Source organism: Phasianus colchicus, chromosome Z (genome assembly GCF_987193195.1).
Source record: "Phasianus colchicus chromosome Z, bPhaCol1.hap1.1, whole genome shotgun sequence".
Lineage (NCBI taxonomy): Eukaryota > Metazoa > Chordata > Aves > Galliformes > Phasianidae > Phasianus > Phasianus colchicus.
In genome coordinates, this window is record NC_143476.1 from 75,468,173 (window position 1) to 75,489,332 (window position 21,160).

Genomic DNA, 21,160 nt, shown 5'->3' on the forward strand with positions numbered 1-21,160 from the left:
CAAAGTCAAAGTGAATGTCTTTATGTTATTCTGATTCAACTGAGCTCAGAACACATAACTCAGTGAAGAGGACTGCATGCTCTTAGGAGTCTGTAACTTTGGAGGTGAAAAAGAAAATATGCAATGTCTAACTGTGGGTTAATTTGTTGTTTTCATTTGGAATTGAGCATCTCAAGACTCCTGATAATCTGTGCTGAAAGAAGTGTATGAAGCATTGTAATTCAATTTCTTCTCAGGTGTAGAAGCTTATTATCAACCATTTGAGAACATGAAGGAGAAGGTAAGAATATTAAGCTATCCTTCTTTAAAAATGTACCCTACAACCAAAAAATGTGTATGTATCAACCCAAATGTATTTTTTCCTCAAAACTTTCAAATATTTCTTTCTTTCTTTTGTTGATTTTCCTCTGTGCTATCACTTTGTTCCTTTAGGAATGAAAACACAGGAACGAAGATGAAGCTCTGGTAGTATTTAGCCTTTTCACTTTTACCATTATAAGAATTCCACCCTGGAAAAATTATGTGTCTGATTATTGTGTAGTGCCTAATAGGAAACACACAGGATAGTGCTTTGTGGTAGGAAATGTATACAAATAGGCCAAATATCATTTCCGAGGGCAAACTCAGTCAAATGCCTACAGAGTGTATTTTTATTGTTGCTATTTATGTTTCATCTTTAGATGATTTTAGATGATGTCATTTACATGGACGTGCAAGGCCCTTGACATGGTGCCCACCGCATCCTAATCTTCAAATTGCAGACGTGGACTTGATGGGTGAACCACCTGGTAGGTAAGGAATTGGTTGAAAGGCACAGAAAAAGGGTGGTGATCAATGGTTCTATGACCAGGTGGAGGCCAGTAATGAGTGGTGTCCTCCAGGGGACTGTTCTGGGACAGTGCTTTGTAACATCTTTACCAGTGACATCGATGATGGAATTGAGTGCACCCTCAGCAAGTTTGCTGATGACACCAAGCTGAGTGGTGCAGTTGAATGGAAGGAAGGGATGTCACTCAGAGGGACCACAACAGACTTGAAAGGTGGGCCCAGGCGAATCAAATGAGGCTCTGCACAGCAAAGTGCAAGGTTTTGCACTTGGGCCGGAGGAATCCCAAGCATTCATATAGACAGGAAGTCCTTGAGAGCAGCCCTGCAGAGAAGGACCTAGGCGTCCTGATGGATGAAAAACTTCACATGAACAAGCTGGTGCTCTTGTAGCTCAGAAAGCAAATGGTATCTTGGGCTCCATCAAAAGAGGGGTGGCCAGCAGGGACAGGGAGGTGATTGTCCCCCTCTACTCTGGTCTTGTGAGGCCCCATCTGGAGTACTGCGTCCAAATGTGGAGCCCCCAGTGCAAAAAAGACAGGGAGCTGTTGGAGAGGGTCCAGAGGAGAGCCACAGAGATTATCAGGGGTCTGGAGCACCTCCCCTAGGAAGACAGGCTGAGGGAGCTGGGTTTGTTCAGCCTGGAGAAAAGAAGGCTGTGGGGTGACCTCATTGCAGCCTTTTAGTACCTAAAAGGAGCCTACAAACGGGAGTTTATAGTTTATGAACTACAAACTCTCTACAAGGATAAATAATTGCAGGACAAAGGGAAATGGTTTTAAGTGGCATGGGGGATGGAGTTGATAATCCTTGAAATTCCTTCCAACCCAAGCCATTCTATGATTCTGTGATTCTATGATTTTACTTTGCCAGAAGTACTATCTTTCATAACTAGAAATGACTTCAATTTTTTGTAACTGTGGAAATGGATAGTAAATGTCACTTTAAAAATGTATATGAAATGGGTTTCTTTCATTTTCTACTTCATCTGTGACTGCAACATCTAGCTGGAAGCAGGCAGAGAGACTTCCCAGATCAGCCATTGCCAAATAGAGCTGCCACTAGAGGGCACGAAATGATTTTAAACACAAGTCATCGTTCTAAGAGAAATGAAGACACTTAATACCATGCTGTAGAATTTAGGAAAAATATATGGTGGAATTTAGGAGAAAATAAAACAGTTTTTTCAAACAGTAACATAAGTTCATCAGAAATTGTGTAACTTCTCTTTTCTCTTTTCTTTTTTTCTTAAATTAGGTTGTGTAAAATGAGAGATAATTGAGCAGAAAATTGAGAGGCTTATTTGCCTCTGGCTGCTTAAAAGATGACTTCTGTGGGTAAATTCTTAGTCCTGCATTTGATTTTGCTTGGAATACATGTCTGTCTTTGCTCTCTGTTTGCAGGGATAACCAAATTTTTTTTTGTTCTTACCAAAATGCAAATATGCTTTCAAGATAAATCCAGTATGTATGAGTCTTTCGATGCTGTGGCATTGGGGGCATTAGCCCAGACTGCACAAGTCTTTGAGAAGTAATGTTTGTCTTAGTATATTGCAATCTAATACCCACTATGTAACAAAGATTTTATAAAAAAACAAGACTCTGAGCCATGAAATGGGTGACAGGCATGGAAATCCAGGTAAAGCCAGCATTATGTTATGGTATGTTATGTTTCTGTGTCATATAAATGTGACATGAAAATAGAATGACTTCAGCGGTAGAACTATTGTAAACAATAATTTAAGTGTAGCATAGCAAGAAGGAAGAATTGAACATTCATTCATGGTAAAGGACAGAGGACTTTCTCCTCATAGGGTTCTGCACCTCTGCTAACCCTGGACACTCCCAACAGGCATTTAACTTGGGAAAATAAGTGCCACTGAGTTCTGTGAGATTTGGGTCCATTGAACTGAAGTTGCTCTGGTGCTGTGCAGGAAGGTGGCTGGCAGAGGCCGGCATGAGAAAGTAGAGCTAGAATCACCAGCAGCTCTTCAGTTGTACCTCTCCATTGATAAGGATGGATGAGTTTAAATTTAACCTTACATGTTTGTGGATTTTCCCTGGCCACTGTGAAACCTTGAGAATGATTCCTCTGTCTTAGCCTGAAACCAAAGGAAGTTCTCACTAACTCAGGCAACCAGCAGTTGGCATCAAGCAGAGGTATTTTCCATTCCCTTAGCACTTGCTTTTAGTCCAAGACAGCATATTCTGCTAGCAGGAAGCAGTGACATTAAATTTAAGTGACACTGATATCACGTCTTCAAAGGAATTTTACTTTGTCTTTCTTCCTGAGTGTCTCACTCCAATTTATAGGAGGGAGAGGAGGTTCTTTGATATATGTATACCTGGCGTGAGATGTAAGAAACAACAGTTCAAATGTTTGTCCAACCAGTTTATTACAAATCTTAATCGGGGAAATGGGGAAAGGGAGAAGGTGATGGAAAAGATAGGAAATAAAAGCAAGGAGTCTTTGTAGGAAGCAAGAGGGAGATAGTCACCACCAGTGTGGTTCATAGTTCAGTCGTCGATCCTCAGTAGTGGTGGGTCGTTGGGCATTGTTGTTCCGTTGATGACGACAACCATTTTCAATAAGTACCAACTTATTTATAAGACCAAAGTGGTCGAGTCAGCTCTCTTTGGAGTGACAACTCAAATCCAAACTGGTTGAGTCAGCTCTCCTTGAAGTGGCAGCTTCTGTCTTTGAGATCTCAGCAGAAACTCCTTTGTTTCCATCTTCCAGGCCTTGCCAGCAGATAAGACGGAGCAAGAATGCCCACCTGCATCCTGTTTTTCACAGGGCATGATGGTATAATTCCCCAGTTTTCCCAAACCAATCTGGAACTATTTAGTCACAGACAGTAAACACTCTTGAGCACTCTCTTCTGGAGGCAAACAGATCTGGAGGAAGTTGCTTTCAAATGTCCACAAAGTGATGTTGATTGTCACACGGTAGCACCCATCACTTGCCTCCTCAATAAATCAGCTATAGTCTTATCACAAGAAATACCTCAGGAAGCAAGCTTTGAGCTAAAAAAACAAAGGATTGTCATACTGAGGATATGCAGTATGGAGAAAGACTGGGATAGATGGGATAAATGTTCTTGTTGTCTGTGTTAGCTCGAGAGATGAGGATTTCTTAGAAGCTCAGTGGTTGAAAACAACAACTTCTGGGTTCTCAGGGCTCTCTAGTCTAAATCTACCTCTTCCAGTTTAAAATCATTTCCCCTCATTTCCTGTCTCTACTTGCCCTTATAAAAGTCCCTCCCTAGCTTTCCTGTAGGCCCCTTTGTGTACTGGAAAGCTGCTATAAGGACCCTCCAAAGCCTTCTCCAAGCTGAAGAGTCCCAACTCTCTCATCCTGTGATACTCCAATCTTCTGAACATCTTTGCAGCTCTCCTCTGGGCCTGCTCCAACACATTCTTCTTGTGTAGGGGCTCCAATCTGGGCCTCTACTGGACACAGTACCCCAGGTGGGGTCCCATGAGAGCAGTGTACAGGGACAGAATCACCTCCCTCAACATTCTGGTCCTATCTTGATGCAACCCAGGATATGGCCTTCTGGGTTGCAAACACACACTGCCAGCTCATACTGAGATTTCATCAACTGACACCCCCCAAATCCTTCTTCTCATAGCTGCTCTCAAGCCATTCTCCACGCAGCCTGTATTTGAGCTTGGGATTGCCCCAGTCCAGGTGCAGGATCTTGCACCTGGCATTGCTGAACTTTGTGAGGTTGGCATGGGCTCATCTCTCAAGCCTGTCCAGGTCTCTCCGGATGGCATCCTTTCCCACTAGTGTGTTAACTGCACCACTTAGTTTGTTGTCATCTGCAAATTTGCTGAGGATTCACTCGATCCCACAGTCCATGTTGCCTGCAAATATGTTAAACAGCACTGGTCCCAGCACTGATCCCTGAGGAACACCACTCATCACTGACCTCAACTTGGATATTGAGCTGTTAACTGCTACTCTCCAAGTGCCACCATCCAGCCAATTCATTATCCAGTGTGTAGTCCATCCATCAGATCCATTTTTCTCCAGTTTGGCAACAGGGATGTCATGCGGGACAGTGTCAAACACCTTACACAAGCCCAGGTAGATGACATCAGCTGCTCTTCCTTCATCCACCGATTCTGTAACTCCATCATAAAAGGCCACCAAGTTTGTCAGACTCGACTTGCCCTTGGTGAAGCCATGTTGGTTACCACCAATCACTTCAATCACTTCATCTTTATTTTCCATGTGCCTTAGTAAGGCCCTCAAGGGGATCTGCTTCATGATCTTGCCAGGCACAGAGGAGAAACTGGTCTGCAGTTCCCTGGATCTTCTTTTTTTCCCTACTTTAAAATGGAGGTTATGTTTCTCCTTTTCCAGTCAGTGGAAACTTCAGCAGACTGCCATGACCTTTCAGATGTGATTGATAGTGGTTAACTTGCCAGTTCCTTCAGAGCCTGTGGATGGCTGTCATTGGATCCCATGGATTTGTGCACTTTCAGATTCTTTAGATGGTCTTGAACCTGATCTTCATGTACAGTGGGTAGTTCTTAACTTTGCTTTCTGCAGATTAGGTGGTACAGCTAGACACCTTGCCAATAAAGACTGAGGCAAAGAAGTCACTGAGCACCTCAGCTTTCTCCGTATCCCTCATGACCAGGTATCCAGTTTCCTTCCAGAGGAGGCCCACATCTTCCCTGACCTTCCTTTTATCACCGATATATATATATCTGTAGAATTTATTTGTGTTCCCCTTTAGGTCGCTGGCTAGATTCATTTCTATCTGGGTTTTAGCTTTCCTAACCTGATTTCTTTGTAGTCTGCCAGGTAACCCATTCCTGCTTCCACTCCCTGTAGACTTTCTTTTTGTGCCTAAGACTCGGATAATTTAGGAAAGTGAGTGATGGGTTTTTAAAACATCTGAAGTCTTTAAATAAATGTTCATCCTCAAACATTATGAGCAATGAGGAAATAAGCAGGTGAGATTATGTGGAGTCAACTGTTCAGGGTATCACACTGGAGATCACCATTGATCATTCTGACCTTTAGCATATGAATTTGGAAACACTGATTGCATCCACACTGTAACCACTTCAGGCTGAAGTTCCAAGTTCTCCATTAACATCTTTCAAAAATGAGATTATGTAAAAAATGCCTTCATTTTTCCAAGGGTTTCCTGTGTGTATAAAGAAATGCATCTGTTCCATGTGCACACGCAAGGAAGCTACTGTAAATGGTAGAACTAATCATCAATATCAGAAGGTGCTGTTTGACGGAAATCAGCACTGAAATTTGACTGATGTGATGATTTTCCTATATTAAAGATGTAAGTAGTAAGTCTCAAATTGCTGAGGCAGTTTCACTTTGATATTTTCAAAATGATAAATTTAACAGAATCACAGAATGTCAGGGATTGGAGGGGACCTTGAAAGATCACCCAGTCCAATCCCGTTCTGGAGCGAAAGCACCTGGATCAGGTCACACAGGAATGCATCCAAGTGGGTTTGGAATGTCTCCAGAGAAGGAGACCCCGCAACCTCTCTGTTCCAGTGTTCTGTTGCCCTCACCATGAAGAAGGTTTTTCACATGTTTATGTGGAAGCTATGTTCCAGCTTGCACCCATTGCCCCCTCGTCCTATCGGTGGATGTCACTGAGAATAGTCTGGCTCCATCCTCCTGGCTCTCATCCTTTACATATTCATAAAAATTAATGAGGTCATCCCTCAGTCTCCTCCAAGCTAGAGACCCAGCTCCCTCAGCCCTTCCTCATAAGGGAGGTGTTCCACTCCATCATCTTTGTGTCTCTGCACTGGACTTTCTCAAGCAGTTCCCTGTCCTTCTTGAACTGAGGGGCCCAGAATTGGACACAGTATTCCAGATTCAGTCTCACTAAGTCTGTTAGTTAAGACACAGATTTATTGAAACCTAACATTCCACAAAAGCTCTATCTGCTTCTAGTACTTGCTGCAGCATCTGCAGAGCACTTAGCTCTAAGCATCCAGGAAAAGAAGAGAGCAGATCATCTTCCGAAAATGGCAAATGGAAACATATTAAAGTAATTATTGCCAGTCAACCTCAAAATATCTTCTCATCCTGTCCTGCCTCTTGGTCAAAGTCACACAAATGTGAGGCAGCACTAACACTGAACGCTGTGGTGTGTCAGCTGTCTCCAAATGGCACCAGCTGGCTGATTTGGTGTCGTGTTTCCCCAGCTCTTCCATCTGTAGAATCCTGTTGGGATATCTCAATTAGCTCTCTGAGCAGTGGTGTCATCGTGAGAGAGCTAGACACTAGATGGCCCTGTCGGCTGTGTAGTGGCACCTGTGTGAATACGTTGCTTTGAATCAAAGCTCCTCTAAGCAGAACTGGGAAGGACAGCTGCGCATGTTTTCTGCTTTACTGTAAGCTGGCAAACCAGCTTGCAATGGTGAGGTTATGTCTGTAGCAATAACTTCAGGGTGGCTGGTTTAGATAGGGCAGTCACACTGTAACCCCAATGCCATACAGCTCTACTTAAGCAAAAACCTCTGGAGATTGTGCTATGGTATCCCCGATTACCTGAGGGAGGGAGAATTAATGGATGGAAAAATTATCAGAATGTGCAATTGGAAAGAAACATGGCTGAAGATAGTGGATGTCTTATTCTCTCATTCCAGTTCTATTCATAACCTAAATTTGTTAAAGCCAATTCAAAATGCCTTTCTTCACATTAAAGATGCACTTTTTTTAAAAAGTCAGATTTTTCTCACAGAAAGTTGAAATATACCTTAAAATATTAAAATATGTAAATATATATTTCAAATTAACTGGAGGGCTTTTCCTGCTCCTTATTCCTCATTGAACCCACCTCTGGTGAACTTCTGGGGCCCACTATGTTCTACAGTTTTCTGTCTCCTCTTTGTGTGCAGAGCTCCCCACTGCTGTTACTATAGTGGTTTACAGGGCTGAGGAATGGCATGCTTCATCAGCAGAGCAGGGCTGCTCACCAATGTCAGCCCAAAGTACAGTAAGCACACAGAAGAAGTCAGGAAAAACTGTAAATGATTCTCTCCTTGTATCAGTTCTGCTTGTGGAAGTGGCTACTGGACATATTTTCCCCTGAAAATATGATCATCAGCATTATTACTGTGTGGTTGTGTATGTGAGAAATACATGACTTCTGTAATTTTAATTAACATTTTAAAGGGCTGAGGAAGACATTTCAGTGACTGGTGGGAATTGTGGTAAAGCTGCAACCCACAGTGGAGCAGAGAGCTGAAACCCCTGACCTAGCGGCAACCTGAATGGGGGTCCTAAGTTGTACTACCATGCTTCACCTGTCTCTTCAGCCATGACAATATTTAAAATGAGGGATTTTATTTATTTGTTGTTTGCAGTTTGTGCACAGCAATGGATGATCCAAGCTTTCTGGACTTGGGTTGGCAAAGACTGGCCCCAAAGTTAACGTGGGTACATCCAGCTCAGGTTTCTCAGATGTAAGGCACAGGTCTAGCCCTCAGACTTCCCCCCTTCTTTCAGAGTAAGGCTGCTGAGATACTGTCCTCTGGATGACCGGAGCCAGACATTATGCATAGCAGTCAGTAAGACTAAAGCAAGTGTCTCTTTCAAATGAGAAGGCACACTTCATATTTTTTGGAAATTCTTCCACTCCCATTAAAAGATAAATTTTGTGTTACTCTGATAAAAAGCATATTTCCAGCTCTGAACTGAGTAAGGAATGAAAGGCCTGTTCCTTTTAAAGGGAATTTTGTTACCACAGTACCATGGGGGTTTCTTTTCCTCTCTTCTAATATTGAGAGCTGTAGCTGACTTGTGATTGAGTGGATGATGAGTGCCATGTCAGCCTCAATTCCCTGCACTGCAAGTATTGGGATGTGCAGCGTTGTCTCACATGCCTTGGAAAAGGCAGATTCTATAAAAAGGCAAGGTGATTCCTGAAAGCCCAAGACATCTGTGGGCTTTTTGCTCACAGGGGTCACCCAGAAATGTGTTTGTGACCTTGATTTTGGCAACCTGTGCTGATACTGAGACATTTTCTTCTAGGAGAGCATTTCTCACAATGATTAGATACATGCATGAAATCATCTTGACTCATTTTGAAAGGACAGCCCAATCAATTACAGAGGTAATCCTTCACTTGATGGAAGCAGAGAATGCTCAGTAAATTGCTCTGCACTGCTTGCAACAGCCTATATTGGTTATTCTGGGCCAGGTTTTTGCAGATAGCCGGTATCAGGGTCCTTAATTTAATAAAATCAGTGTGCCTTAAATCTGCCATAAGCTGTAACTGTTCTGCAATCTTTCTGCTGTGTACAAATTTCACTGTTCACTGTCCATGAACAGTATTTACATCTCTCTCCTTGATGTTAGCATTCAGTTGTAATCAAATTATTAAAGTCATACATCAGATTTGATGAATGGAAACAGTTCCTCACAGACAATTCAGAAGAAAGAGCTCTGCCAGGAACTTAGAGGCTGTTCTGGCAAACGTATAGAAATCATTTGTCCCAAAGCTTTCAATAAGCTAAACAAATGACAGAAACACTTCCCTCTGCTTTGTATTATGGGAGTTAGGGTCCAGTCTGTATTACAGCATAGTGTCAGTTTGTCATTCTGCTGCTTTTCCCACACATGAGGGAGAATGGACTTGCACATTCATGAAGAAGATGAAACATGGCTATGTACAAACCTTCATGCATTTGGGTCAGACTTTCCTCTGGGTTTGGATGGACAGTGTGTCATCAGCAAGTACAGAATTGGACTCAGAGTGATGTGGAGAGACAACAGAAGCAGGCAAACGTCAAATGTTCTCTTGTTTTGTGAGACAGGCAAACATGAGCAGAGCTGTGTGTAACCGTGGCATTTACACACAGAGAGCAAACGGTGCGATTTTGGCTGTCTCTCATCCAACTACTTGCCAAGTTTCCAGTAGTTTAATCATGATCTAATTTAAAATAATTAAGTCAGTTATGTGTTTTTGTTTCTTTCAAAAATGCTTTTAAAAAAATCTCTAAGGCTATAAATACCAGCACCACAAGCTGAGTCATTTTTATATGTCTGTGATTTTAAATGATCAAATATACAAAATTCTCTGTAAACAAAAGCCACCAAAGCAGTTTACTAACTGGTTGCTTTGAGCTGCAGCCCAACAGTTGTGCCGTAAGGTGATATGGAAACAATGGCTCTGAACATGTGAGCTTTTATAAAGTTGTGCAAAATTTAAATCTAGACCTGCATTTAGAATTCATTTAATCCATGCTATGCATTCCATAGGATTCCTGGCTGAGGAATCTTCTTGACTCAGAAGCATTTAAATATAGACCTAGTTTTCTAATATGATTGTCTTTTTGTTACCTTAATACACAAATTAAACACAGACAATATAAGGTAGAATTGTGGATTGAATGAAAATATAGGGACATATGATTTTATTTTAAGCCTAATTTTGTAGAAAACTGAAGTCAGCTGTTTCTGACTTTTACTAAAACAACAACAACAACAAAATAATTGCTCGTTTTTTTTTTTTTTTGTATGAATTTCATGTTAGTACAAATACGAAATAAAACACAAGAAATTTGACTCCTTGTTTTCTAAGTTCACTTTCTAAGTGAACTGTTTTCGATTGCCTTGAAGTTTAAATGACATAAATCTTTCCAATGAATGGATGTATGCAGAAGTACACACTTTGGGCTTTTGTTTAAAACTGAGAGAACTCTCAGCTGGTGAGAGCCAGAGTTTTGTTCATGAGATTCTTTTCATAGTCTTCAAATTGTATTGGTATTCAATTTCATTTGAATATGTTTTTCATTTGGCCATAAAGCAGATGGCTATCATAAAGAGTCTGTATTTAACTTGGCACTTTCCACATTCCTCTACTATTAATAGCACAGGAGTCAAACTTATCTCCTGTATATGTGGGACAGTTCAATTTGCAACTGTAGATATTCTCAAATGTTTGAGCACTTGCAAATTCACATGGAGCATTTTTATAAAGGTTGAGAAGTACAGATAGTAGGTATAGTGGACAGATGTTTTTTTAATTTCTACCACTCTTTTTAGATGAGAGAAACAAGGAGAGAAATTAGACGTGTCTGTAGTAAGGACTCCTTCCCCCTCTTTCCCTTAAAATTGGATCCATTTAGAGCCCATAGAGAGTGTGAGAGAAAAGTTAGCAGAAAAGTTTTTAATATATAGTTGGGGTGTGTCAGCCTACATTGCCAAACAACACAAAGAATAAAATACTCAACTGATTGATGAACAAGACAGTGAATAATAATCAAGGTATCCATATTCCAGTTGTGTCTTTTTATTAGCAGGGATTCACAAATAATGGCTTGGTCCTTTTGAGTTATATAAGCAGTACATTTTTTCTTTAGCTGCTAACAGATTTCTCAATGCGTTAAACAAAAACAGCTTCCCAAATCTTTTACAGTATTTCCTTCGTCTTTGACAGAAAATATCATTTCTACTTACTGCATTTTCAGACAAAGGTAGTCAGTGTTTATTTTGTATACTTTCAAATATGTAACACATCTAAAACGTACTCTCTCAAGGATAATTTGTTTATAAATTCGAACAGTGATTTTTTTTTCTTGATAATTTTCTTTTTTGTGTGTGCTTTTGCAGGAGAAACTAATCTAAAAGAAATTATAAAACACTTTTTTGGTATGTAAATGAGATTTACATAAAACTCACAACCTGTTCATTGCTTCTTTAATGATTATGATCATATATTACAAATAGTTACTGCTTAGAAATACAAATTCTTAAATGAACCCTTAAATATGCTTTATTTTCAGTTGTTTCAAATGTATTTTTCCTTTTTTTTCTCATACTATGATTAGCCTAACTTTTCTACAGTTCAAAAAGTCTGGCTATTCAGCATATACTTAGCTGGGGACAAGTGGTCTAACATTTCACATCAAACAACAAATTCAGCATACTGAAAAATATATACAATTGTTTTCCTTTTCTGTAATATTAATACAGCCACATGTTTTCTACACACCACAGCATTGCTTGAATAATACCATTTGTGATATTAAGAATAAATTTATCTCACCAATGGACAAGACTCTATTTAATTCCCACCGAATTCTTCATTTCAACAACCAAAATGCCATCATGGCAGAATAGCGCAGACAAATCTTTGTTCTCCACTCCATCGGGCAGTTTGTACTGTCTGGTAAAGCTTCTGGATATGAAGCCATGCTCATCCATCCTGGGTCCATGCTGAGCTTTGATCAGGAGCCAGCCTTCAAAAGTCTGAATAATGATATCTTCTGGGCGAAACTGCACAACATCCAGCAAGACCTGAAAGCCCGTCTTTTTTTCTTCCTGGCCACTTGCCTCGGCCCCATCCGCACTTTCTGTAATTTGCTCTCTTCTGCTCAGTGCAGCTGTAAAAGGTCCTGGCAAAGCATAAAGACAGTGATTCAGTTTGTGTTCTTCCAGCTCCTTGGCAGCAAACTGCTCTTGATAGCGTACAGGAGTTTCCACCCAGTGTCTTATAACAGCTTCTGCCATTGCTGAGGCAGAAAGACGAGTTGCTGTGTTTGTGTTGCCTAAGGGAGCCCACGGTTAGACCAAAGTCTCCCCAGGCGTGTGCCTTGCTCGCAGGCTAAATGATCACTTGATGTCACCTCTCACTTTTAGCACAGGCAGAGCACAGGCACTTGATAGGACATGCTGTGCTCCAGCGCTGTGAGACCTGTTTCATCTCCTATCCTCTAACAACAGAGAACTATTTATAGTGCTTCAGTCTTGAGTGGCATCAACAGTTTTCATATGTGCTTCCATGTGTAAGCAGTAAAAGCAAAAAAACACTGCTCCTCTGGTGAATGTAATAGTGCTCTTCGTTGTTGTGAACAATGAGTAGACAAGTAATGTAAATGGTATTTTAATGAGCATTTAATTATTCAGTTTTTCTAAAGTATACACTGCAATAGAGATTAACTACACATTTCTTCTAATGAAAATATATAGTTCTTGCATTATACTAAGGGAGGAAGTTTAATTAACTTCACAGCAGCATTTGTGCTGTTGGTGTAAATTTTTGGTTAGTCAAGTTATAAATTAAAGTGCATTAGATATTATTGCAGAGGTTGTACGTAAGTAAAATACATGCTTTGTGCACAACTTCAATGGAGGAAGGAGGGAAACATAACCATCCCTGCTTAGGGAGACCAAAGGACAATCTGCAATTGTAGTAACCTACAAACACAGCAGTCTTCCACAGCATGCCACAGAATCAGACTAGAGTGCCAGGAGCTTGAAGGCTTACGCTTCAGAGCTTCCAGAAGGCAGATACTTTTCTTCAGTAGAATATAAAGAAAACTTCCAGTCCTTAATACTATCATGTTGTCTCTGTAGCTTTAATTTTCTGAGGTTTACCAGCTTGAACGTTTGAAATTTATTGTTTCCTAGAAACTTCATTATTTTCCTAAATTGCACTGATGCTCGAATACTTTCATTCCTTCTTGTTTGGCTTTGTTCTTCAGAGCTCTCTCTTTTAATCTTACATCTTTGATTATCATGGAAGTGACAAGCCAATTTATACGCCATATTTGTTTGCTAATGGATTGGCTTATGCAGAATTAGGAAGCTGAACTTGAATAGTAATCACAAATGAACTTCCGTATTGAGTCGATAACAGAGCAGGAATACTGGATGTATCAGTAATTAAGGTTCTGAGGTTGCAGTTGTATTTTCGACTCATGAAGGCTGCATTGCAATGTAAGGAAATTTTCAGAGGTAGGTCAAACATTCAAGATAACTTTTCTTAATGTTCACTCATTGATTTGAATATTGTGAGAAGGAAGCGAGACATGCTGCTTTGTGCAACTGTTGGCTTTTGTCTCGTCAAACTGTCTTCTAGAAATCAATAAAAAATGCAATTCTTAATATATGGTTTCCTATGTAGGGATAAAAATAACCTGGGATGTTGCCCATTATCTGTTCAGCAGCTGTTTTCTGTTTTGCAAGCTGGTGATTCACTTGATGAGGAAAATTTAACCCTCAAGTGTAGTGATGGTTGTGATATGATACTTTTAGAAACTGCCGAAAGTTATTGCTATCCCTACTGAATTCTCTGATGATAGACTTATTTTACTTAGGCTTTACGTTTCATTAATAAATGCACTATGCAGGAACACTGCATTCTCTGTTTAATCTTTTTATTATTATTTTTATTTTCCCCATTTTCTCCTGAGAAAAGTTAAGCTTTACTCACACTTCAGCTGCAAAGAGAAACAACTCCAGTGCAGCTAACTGTGGGACAGCTACATCTGTTTCCAGAAACAGTTGTGTTAGCCTTTCAGATGTCTATGTTAAGCATATTTGGAACTGTCTTTCTGGTCTAATTAGCATGAAAGATGCTTTGAATACCCCACTAAATCGATGTCTTATGCAAAGCTGTACAAATGTTTATAGGATTCTTTACTACTCTAAGGGGCTGAGAAAGATTTTGGTAATGTAGCCTCACTTCTTTGTGCTCTCTCATCCTTGTTTCTCGTATGTTCCAGTCTCTTTTTCTGTTTTCCACTGTGGGCCTCAGGAATTACCTCGATCTTTCTCATATCTTCACTGGTAATGAGGAGAGTGCATCGACCAGGACATTCTCTCCTAAAATACAAACATCCCATTAACTTGGAATACATTTCCAGGCTTTCAGTTTTGAATACACACACAGTAGTACAACACTTAAATACTTCTGATGTATAGGCCAAATATGTATAGTATGCACTGTACAACCACTCCTGCAATTTATATCCATATCAGTCGACTTCTGAGGTGATTTTGGGGAGGGATTTTTAACAAGGGCAAGTGATGATAGGACACCACTGTAATGGTTCTAAATTGAAAGAGGGTAGATTATCTTAGGCAGATGTTCAGAGGGTGGTGAGGCACTGGCACAGCTGCCCAGAGAAGCTGTGGGTGCTCTTTCCTGGAGGCACTCATGGCCAGGCTGGGTGGGCCATGGGCATCCTGAGCTGGTGGGGGCCAACCTGCCCACAGTGGTGAGAGTTCAAACTTCATACCTAAACCATTCTGTTATTCTGTGCTTCTATGATTCTTTGATTTTAAATCCTCATCCAGAAGAGTACGTCCCTGCTCTCTTGTGTGCAAGGTTGGTACTGCATGCTCCGTAAATTAGCCACCTCAAGGCAGGATCCCATCTTTCTCACCTCCTTGACAGGGATGGAAGTGGCCAAGCAGTACCAAAAAAGAGCTAGGGCAGACTGAGTGGACATCCAGAGCAGTCCCAGGTGTTGGGAAACTGTGGGGCAGTGACAGGGAGGGACAGGGACAAGTCATGATGTGGGCCCACAAGCAGCACCCATGTCTGTGGGGGCCTAGAGGTGTCACTGGAACAGGGGCCAAAGACCTCAAATGGGGCTGCAGAGAAGATATGGCACACTTCTCTTGGAAACAGCAAGTGCACAAAAGTGAGGGGAAAAACGAAAATCAGCAGGATATTGCAGGGAGTGAGCAGGATGGATGTCCTTCATTGCCAGCTCAGTAACTCACATCTCTCTGATTTTCTTTCCTAGGTGTGTCACACAGCACAGAGGTGAATCTGAACAACTTGCCTAGTGTCACTCACCACACTGAGCAGCACATCGTGCCTGATTTACATGACACAAGAAACCACAGAATGATTTGGGAAGTACTGCAGAACTGCTATGTGCAAAACTGGTTTGAAGTGAGGCAAGTAGTTACAGTAGTTACTTTGCACTTTCACGCTTGCTTTCTTTTGCTGATAGCACATGTTTATAGCTTCAGTATCTTTTTTTTTTTTTTTTTTTTTTTTCCCCTGGACTTTTAGAAAAGAAAAATATTACATCCATTCTCAATTTGCAACAGCTATGCACGAGAAAAATAGCGTTAGTTGTAAGTGTGTCACACCGCCATCTTGTGGTGAAACAGGAAAACAGCTGCTCACTCCAGTCTGAAATACTGGCATGGGAAGGCAAAACAAAGAAGGAAGCCCACAAGATTTAAAATAAGCTTATTTCCTGGAAATTTGAAGGGGGGGAATAAATATTTGATTGATATTGCACTCATGGAAAATGGAGAAAGCAGAAATCCTGATTGAGATTTATTGTAAACTGAAAAACACAATGTCCTTGAGGTCATGAGAACAGCATTTTTTTGGTGCACATTTTAAAGAAACAGGGACATGACAACAACTTCAGTGTAATAGAGTGCTTTGTTGCAATTCTCTTGCATGTTTGATTTCCTAAGAGATGTACTCCAACTACATTGAAATTTCAGTCATCGCTGAAAGGGAAAAAAAAAGGAAATCTTGCAGGACGTAGTGAAAAAGAATTCTTCTAGCAAAAGCTGATGTGTTAACTTCAAATGCAATGATATAATTATTCAAGTGGATTTAGACAGAGTAATGCAATTAATTTTACCCAAGGTCATCAAGGATGCCCCTTGTGATCACACATTATTCAAAAAGGATGTTGTCACTAAACTTGGCAGTGCTTAAGAAACCTAAGAAAAAGTAGAACTATCCAGCCTTTAGAATTGCTGGCTCTCTTATATCCAGTATGGGAGTTCAAGCTTTGTGGTGATTTTAAAAATGTACACAGTGAAACAAAATGTGTGTGAGAAAGGAACTTGGAGTGACACACATGGAAATCATATGGTAAAGACCAATTTTCTATATTGTATTTAATTTATTTCAGTAGAGTGAGAAAAATACTGTTTCTTGTTTGTGTCACTTTCAGTCCAATACTTCTCAGACCTGTGAGTTGTCCTATTAACTGGATTGCTAGATCTGGATATAGTTAAGTTTTGAAGTTTTCAAAAACTTGATCACAACTACAGCAACTGTGTCATCAGCATATATCAGATGTTCTATTTACAAGAAATACTGAATAATTCTTTTCATTAATTGTAATCACCCAGTATTTACACTGGGCAGTTAACATAATCTTCTGCAGCAGGGCTTCATGCTCTGTTATAAAACTACTTGCAGGTTACAAGGGCTTTGTTACATGGTTAACATAACTGAAAGAAGGGTATGGTCTGTAAGTCATGTCCTTCAAAACCTGGAAAAGACAGGGTCTGCCCAATGTCTTGGAAAATCTCTTCAGGGCACCAATGCCACTTGTAACTGTAAACTTCACCTCCTGATTTTAGGGGCTTGTTAAGAAATGAAAAGCTTATCTCAGTTCTTGCACCAAGAATCAAGTTCAAGAACCAAGAATCAAGCTTATTTTTTAGGAAACTATATAAGAAATATTATTCATAAAGAAAGGACTATCATTTTGACACATTACATCCGCTATTACAAAACTTCTTTTTGATGTATTGAGATGAAAGAGGGGCAAATGAAGGATAAGGATGAAGGACAAAAGGACAACAGCTGCTTCTGTTGGAACAGATTCTATGTGGAACAGTGGATGAATAAAAATGTAACTTGTGTGATAACTATTTTTAAATTTAAAGTTACTATAAAATTTGTTTTGAAGTGAATTCATGGAACTCTTCACAATTATTTGCTTTCTTATTCACATGGCTTACATTTTTATGCATCTTAGGGGCAAATGATCTCTGTGTCAAAAATTCTTGAGTTATTTTATATTAAAAAAAAAAATAGTAGAGAGGAAATGAACAATTAAAAGAGAATATTGCACCTTAAGGATTGAAAGCTCTGCTTTGTGACTAAAAGGAGGGATCTAATGCACTCTTGCTGGAGAAACATTATCGCCACTTAAATATTAACTAGTGTTCCAAGAAGAATGCTAATTTTCATATTTCCTGCTCCTCTCTCTTAGAGAAGTCTTGCCTTGAGACTTAATAGGAATCACAGAACCATAGAATGGCTTGGGGCAGAAAGAACCTTAAAGATCATCTAGTTCCAACCTGCCTGCCACGGACAGGATTGCCAACCATTACATAACTCTAGAGCAGAAAGGCTGGTTTATGTATTTTTTATCTGTTTAAACTCCACAGAAAATGTTCACTAGCTTCAATAGAATGTGAAGCTCCTAACCCACGGATCAGATCTTCAACTTCTCATGTTTTGAAGATTACCACTCTATTACAGGTAATAGAAGTACTGAAAGTCTTATCCATGAAGTCCTGGGAGTAGGAACATTTCCATTGCTTACAATTAGGTACTGTCTAGGAATTCTAGGGATAAGAACTGGTAAATCTAAAAGCTATATTACACACAAAACATGCTAACCTATAAATAGCAGAGAGAAAAATTGATCTCAATTTTTATGGCTTTTCCCAAAAACAAAGTTTGTGCTGAAGTTAAGTAGCTGTAGTGAATTGAATAGATATGATGTTCTGAAGCTCTAGGTATGTTTGTCAAAACAGTTGTTTGGAAGATGATAACTCAACTTGCTAACTGAATTTTGAGATTTAAAAATTTCAATATATTGAATTATTGGGAGGAACCAAACATACAAATGAACACATCATTGTGCAGATACAATTTAAATATTCTATTTTGGTGTGACTGCTGGATTCAAAACTAAAAAGCTGTGATATGGAATGAAAATTCCTATGTATGCAGAACATTTTAGAGCTATAAGCAATATTTTTTGAGTATTTGGTAACAATGATATACCAGCTGAACAGCAGTTGATACGAAGGCAGCTTGTGGCTTTAGATAATGTCTCTGATTTAGGCACTGGATGGTAAATGAAGTCTCTGATTTAAGGCATTCTGCGTTGCTGCATCCTGCATCCTTTCTGAATGTGCCTTATAGGCACAACTGAGATCAGTCCCATGAGTTTGTTTTTTAGCAGCAAATTTCATGAAAAGTCCTCCAAATACCATGAAAGTTACCTCTATCATGCATCACCAATATGGGTGATAGCTGTAGGGCCAAGCCGGGAATCTCAAAGTCCAAAATTTGACGAGTCTGATAGTTGACACATTGCTCTGAAAACCACTCATTCCAGGGTAGAGGTCTCATCCAGAAAGTCCTTAAAGAGCGGCTGCTGTGATGTGTGAGGGATTTACAGGAAAAGCTTGCTGTGGTTGGTGAACAGTTCCTTTCTGAAGTGGCATAAATGTACTATTAAGGTACTGTTATGTTAAGGTATCTTGCCTATTAACTTAAATTATAAAAATCTGTAACCAACAAGGAGTCAGTTGCTGGAGGCTGAGGAGGTAAAAGGTGAGAGCTGAAGGTTTGCCCCAAAGTCACAATTTTGTAGTGGCTGATAGTAGATTGATGGTGACCCAGCTCCGATGTCTTCGTATGCTGACTCAGTGGGTGACGTGAAATTCAGTGGCAGTCAAATATCAATTCTATGTGCCACCTATTTTTGTCACAGTTAGCTCCTGCAGTTCTCCAGTTTTAGAAGGAAAGCAAATGAAAATTCAGCTGCATAAATACTACTTTCCCCATCTACATGGAGAAAGCCAACCCAAATTTGGCTTCCATGTCAGAATTGTTATTTCTTTCAGTATCGGAAGTAGAAGAATATTGTCAGACTTTCTTAATTTTCTGACTTTAGAGGTATCCCGAAGGTTGCAGATGATATGAAGTCTCAGATGTAAAAAATTCTTTTTTTGTAGACAGATTTTCAGTTATGTATGAGCACCAAATTCTGATATATGAACCACACAGACTTTTTATCTTTATTGGAATATTATGATGTGTACATCAGTGTAGAATTTACAGTGATAATTTTAAATTTATCATCCATGTGAGTTCTGAAATTGTGTTCTTTCATAGTACAGACTCAGCTCAGTTCAGAAGACAGTACCTGGCCACACATTAATACCCAGAGTTTTACTTTACAAGACTCTGACAGCTAAAATTTTTCATAGTCATGAGTAGTCTACACTTTCAGAAATGTCATATTTCTGAAAACATCAGAGCTGTTATTTCTCCTACTTTAAAATTCTGATTGCATATTTTTTTTATTTTAAAAATCTCAAAACATGTTTTCTGTCCTGCTTTGTATACTGATGTGTAGAAAAGATCCCATCAGTTTAAAACCACACCAAACAAGTTGGAAAAAAAAGTGATGGGAAACTAGTTTTCTTTTGAGAAAAATCATAATGTCATGCAACAATACCAGCAGGATCTCACCCTCACTTGGTCCTTGTCTCTCCCTGTAGGCAGTGATCTATGTACATCTAAACATCTATAAAATTCAACCAGACGCCTCATTGTTAGGTGTGTCCACTTTCCATTACTACAATACTTTCCTTCCAACAAATATTTATCAATACAGCTTTTTTTATAATATTATAAAGCAGAATTGCTGTTCAAGATCTGTAAGATACACTCCTTGTGTGTTGTTCTACTTAAGGTCAGAAGACTCTCAATTAAACTTTATTGTGCCAAGGTTTATGTTTAGATAATATGTTGTGCAAGAAATAAAATATTTGTAGAGAGCACTCTAATGTTTATAAAGTCAGATTTAACTCCCATGTTATAGGAACTATTCTATTTTCACAGTAGAAGCTCTTTTTTCTGTATTAATCTTTGCTATACTGATTAGGTTAATTAGGTCTGTGCAGGCTAAGAGGATAGTTCTTAAGTCATATTTGTAATACTGGATTTTAAAGTGATTACCTGTTCTTGGAGAGAAGTTTTCAGAAATAATTCAGACCTTTACTTGGCATTTGTAAGAATGCTAGCTATTTCATATTCACTGCAGATCTTTTGTTTGTTTTTGTCTTTTTTTTCTTTTGTGGCCACTCAAAGCTGCTTAGAGAATGCCAAAAAATGGAGTTGGTTGTTTACAGAGTGAGGTGGGGCTTCTCTGTATGAGGCATGAACGAAGCCAGAAGAAGGCTGTTCAGAAGAGTTAACTATACGCAGAACCACAGCCACAGAGGGGACTCTGACACAGGGTCAAATGAGATAGTGTTGTTGGCATTTTTTATCAATTCAAAATGTTTTCATTTATAGAAGGAATGTCTGATGGATGGTAAAGAAATTTGAGGCAGAAGATGGGAGTGAAAGATGTCATGAATAGAGAGGAATGTTCTAAACCAGAAGACACATGATTACTAGTGTACAAACAAGCTTTCAGTCAGCAAAACATTCTGGCTGATAGCTGCCAAAGGCAGCTGGTTATTGAGTAATGAGTGACTGGATTCATCTGCTTGCTACACTGCACTATCCCTGAAGCATGCAGTGGGGATCAGAAAAGAGAAGGTTGCAGGAATAAGCGTTGCTCTAGCAACAAGCCAGGAGAGAGAACCACCAGGCAATTCTGGATGGATTCCACCATCCCTCATTGCTAGTCCTTTTCTATCACTGATGAACTTTTGCTCTGGAAACAAATAGAAAAGAAAACAATAACAGGATTAAGAACAATGAGAGCCTATTAAGTCACATGCCAGTGGT

At 39.6% G+C, this 21,160-nt stretch overlaps 2 protein-coding genes across 7 annotated transcripts in view; one reads left to right on the plus strand and one right to left on the minus strand.

Moving 5' to 3' along the window:
- LOC149913096 (uncharacterized) overlaps positions 1-21,160 on the plus strand; it is a 32,782-nt gene that overhangs the window by 3,928 nt on the left and 7,694 nt on the right. For 3 of the 6 annotated variants that reach the window (XM_090131138.1, XM_090131135.1, XM_090131136.1), the window contains exons 2-5: positions 237-280; positions 681-788; positions 15,372-15,528; positions 17,788-17,881. In XM_090131138.1, the coding sequence (XP_089987264.1) occupies positions 773-788; positions 15,372-15,528; positions 17,788-17,881 (267 nt within the window). In that variant the 5' untranslated portion in view covers positions 237-280; positions 681-772. Of the gene's footprint in view, positions 1-236; positions 281-680; positions 793-15,371; positions 15,529-17,787; positions 17,882-18,749; positions 19,660-21,160 lie in introns of those variants that run through there. The other 3 variants (XM_090131139.1, XR_016461538.1, XM_090131137.1) reach the window with 3 other exon arrangements.
- On the minus strand, positions 11,324-12,609 carry HSPB3 (heat shock protein family B (small) member 3). Its single transcript, XM_090131367.1, has one exon. The coding sequence runs from the start codon at positions 12,343-12,345 to the stop codon at positions 11,896-11,898; it is 450 nt and encodes a 149-aa protein (XP_089987493.1). The 5' UTR covers positions 12,346-12,609; the 3' UTR covers positions 11,324-11,895.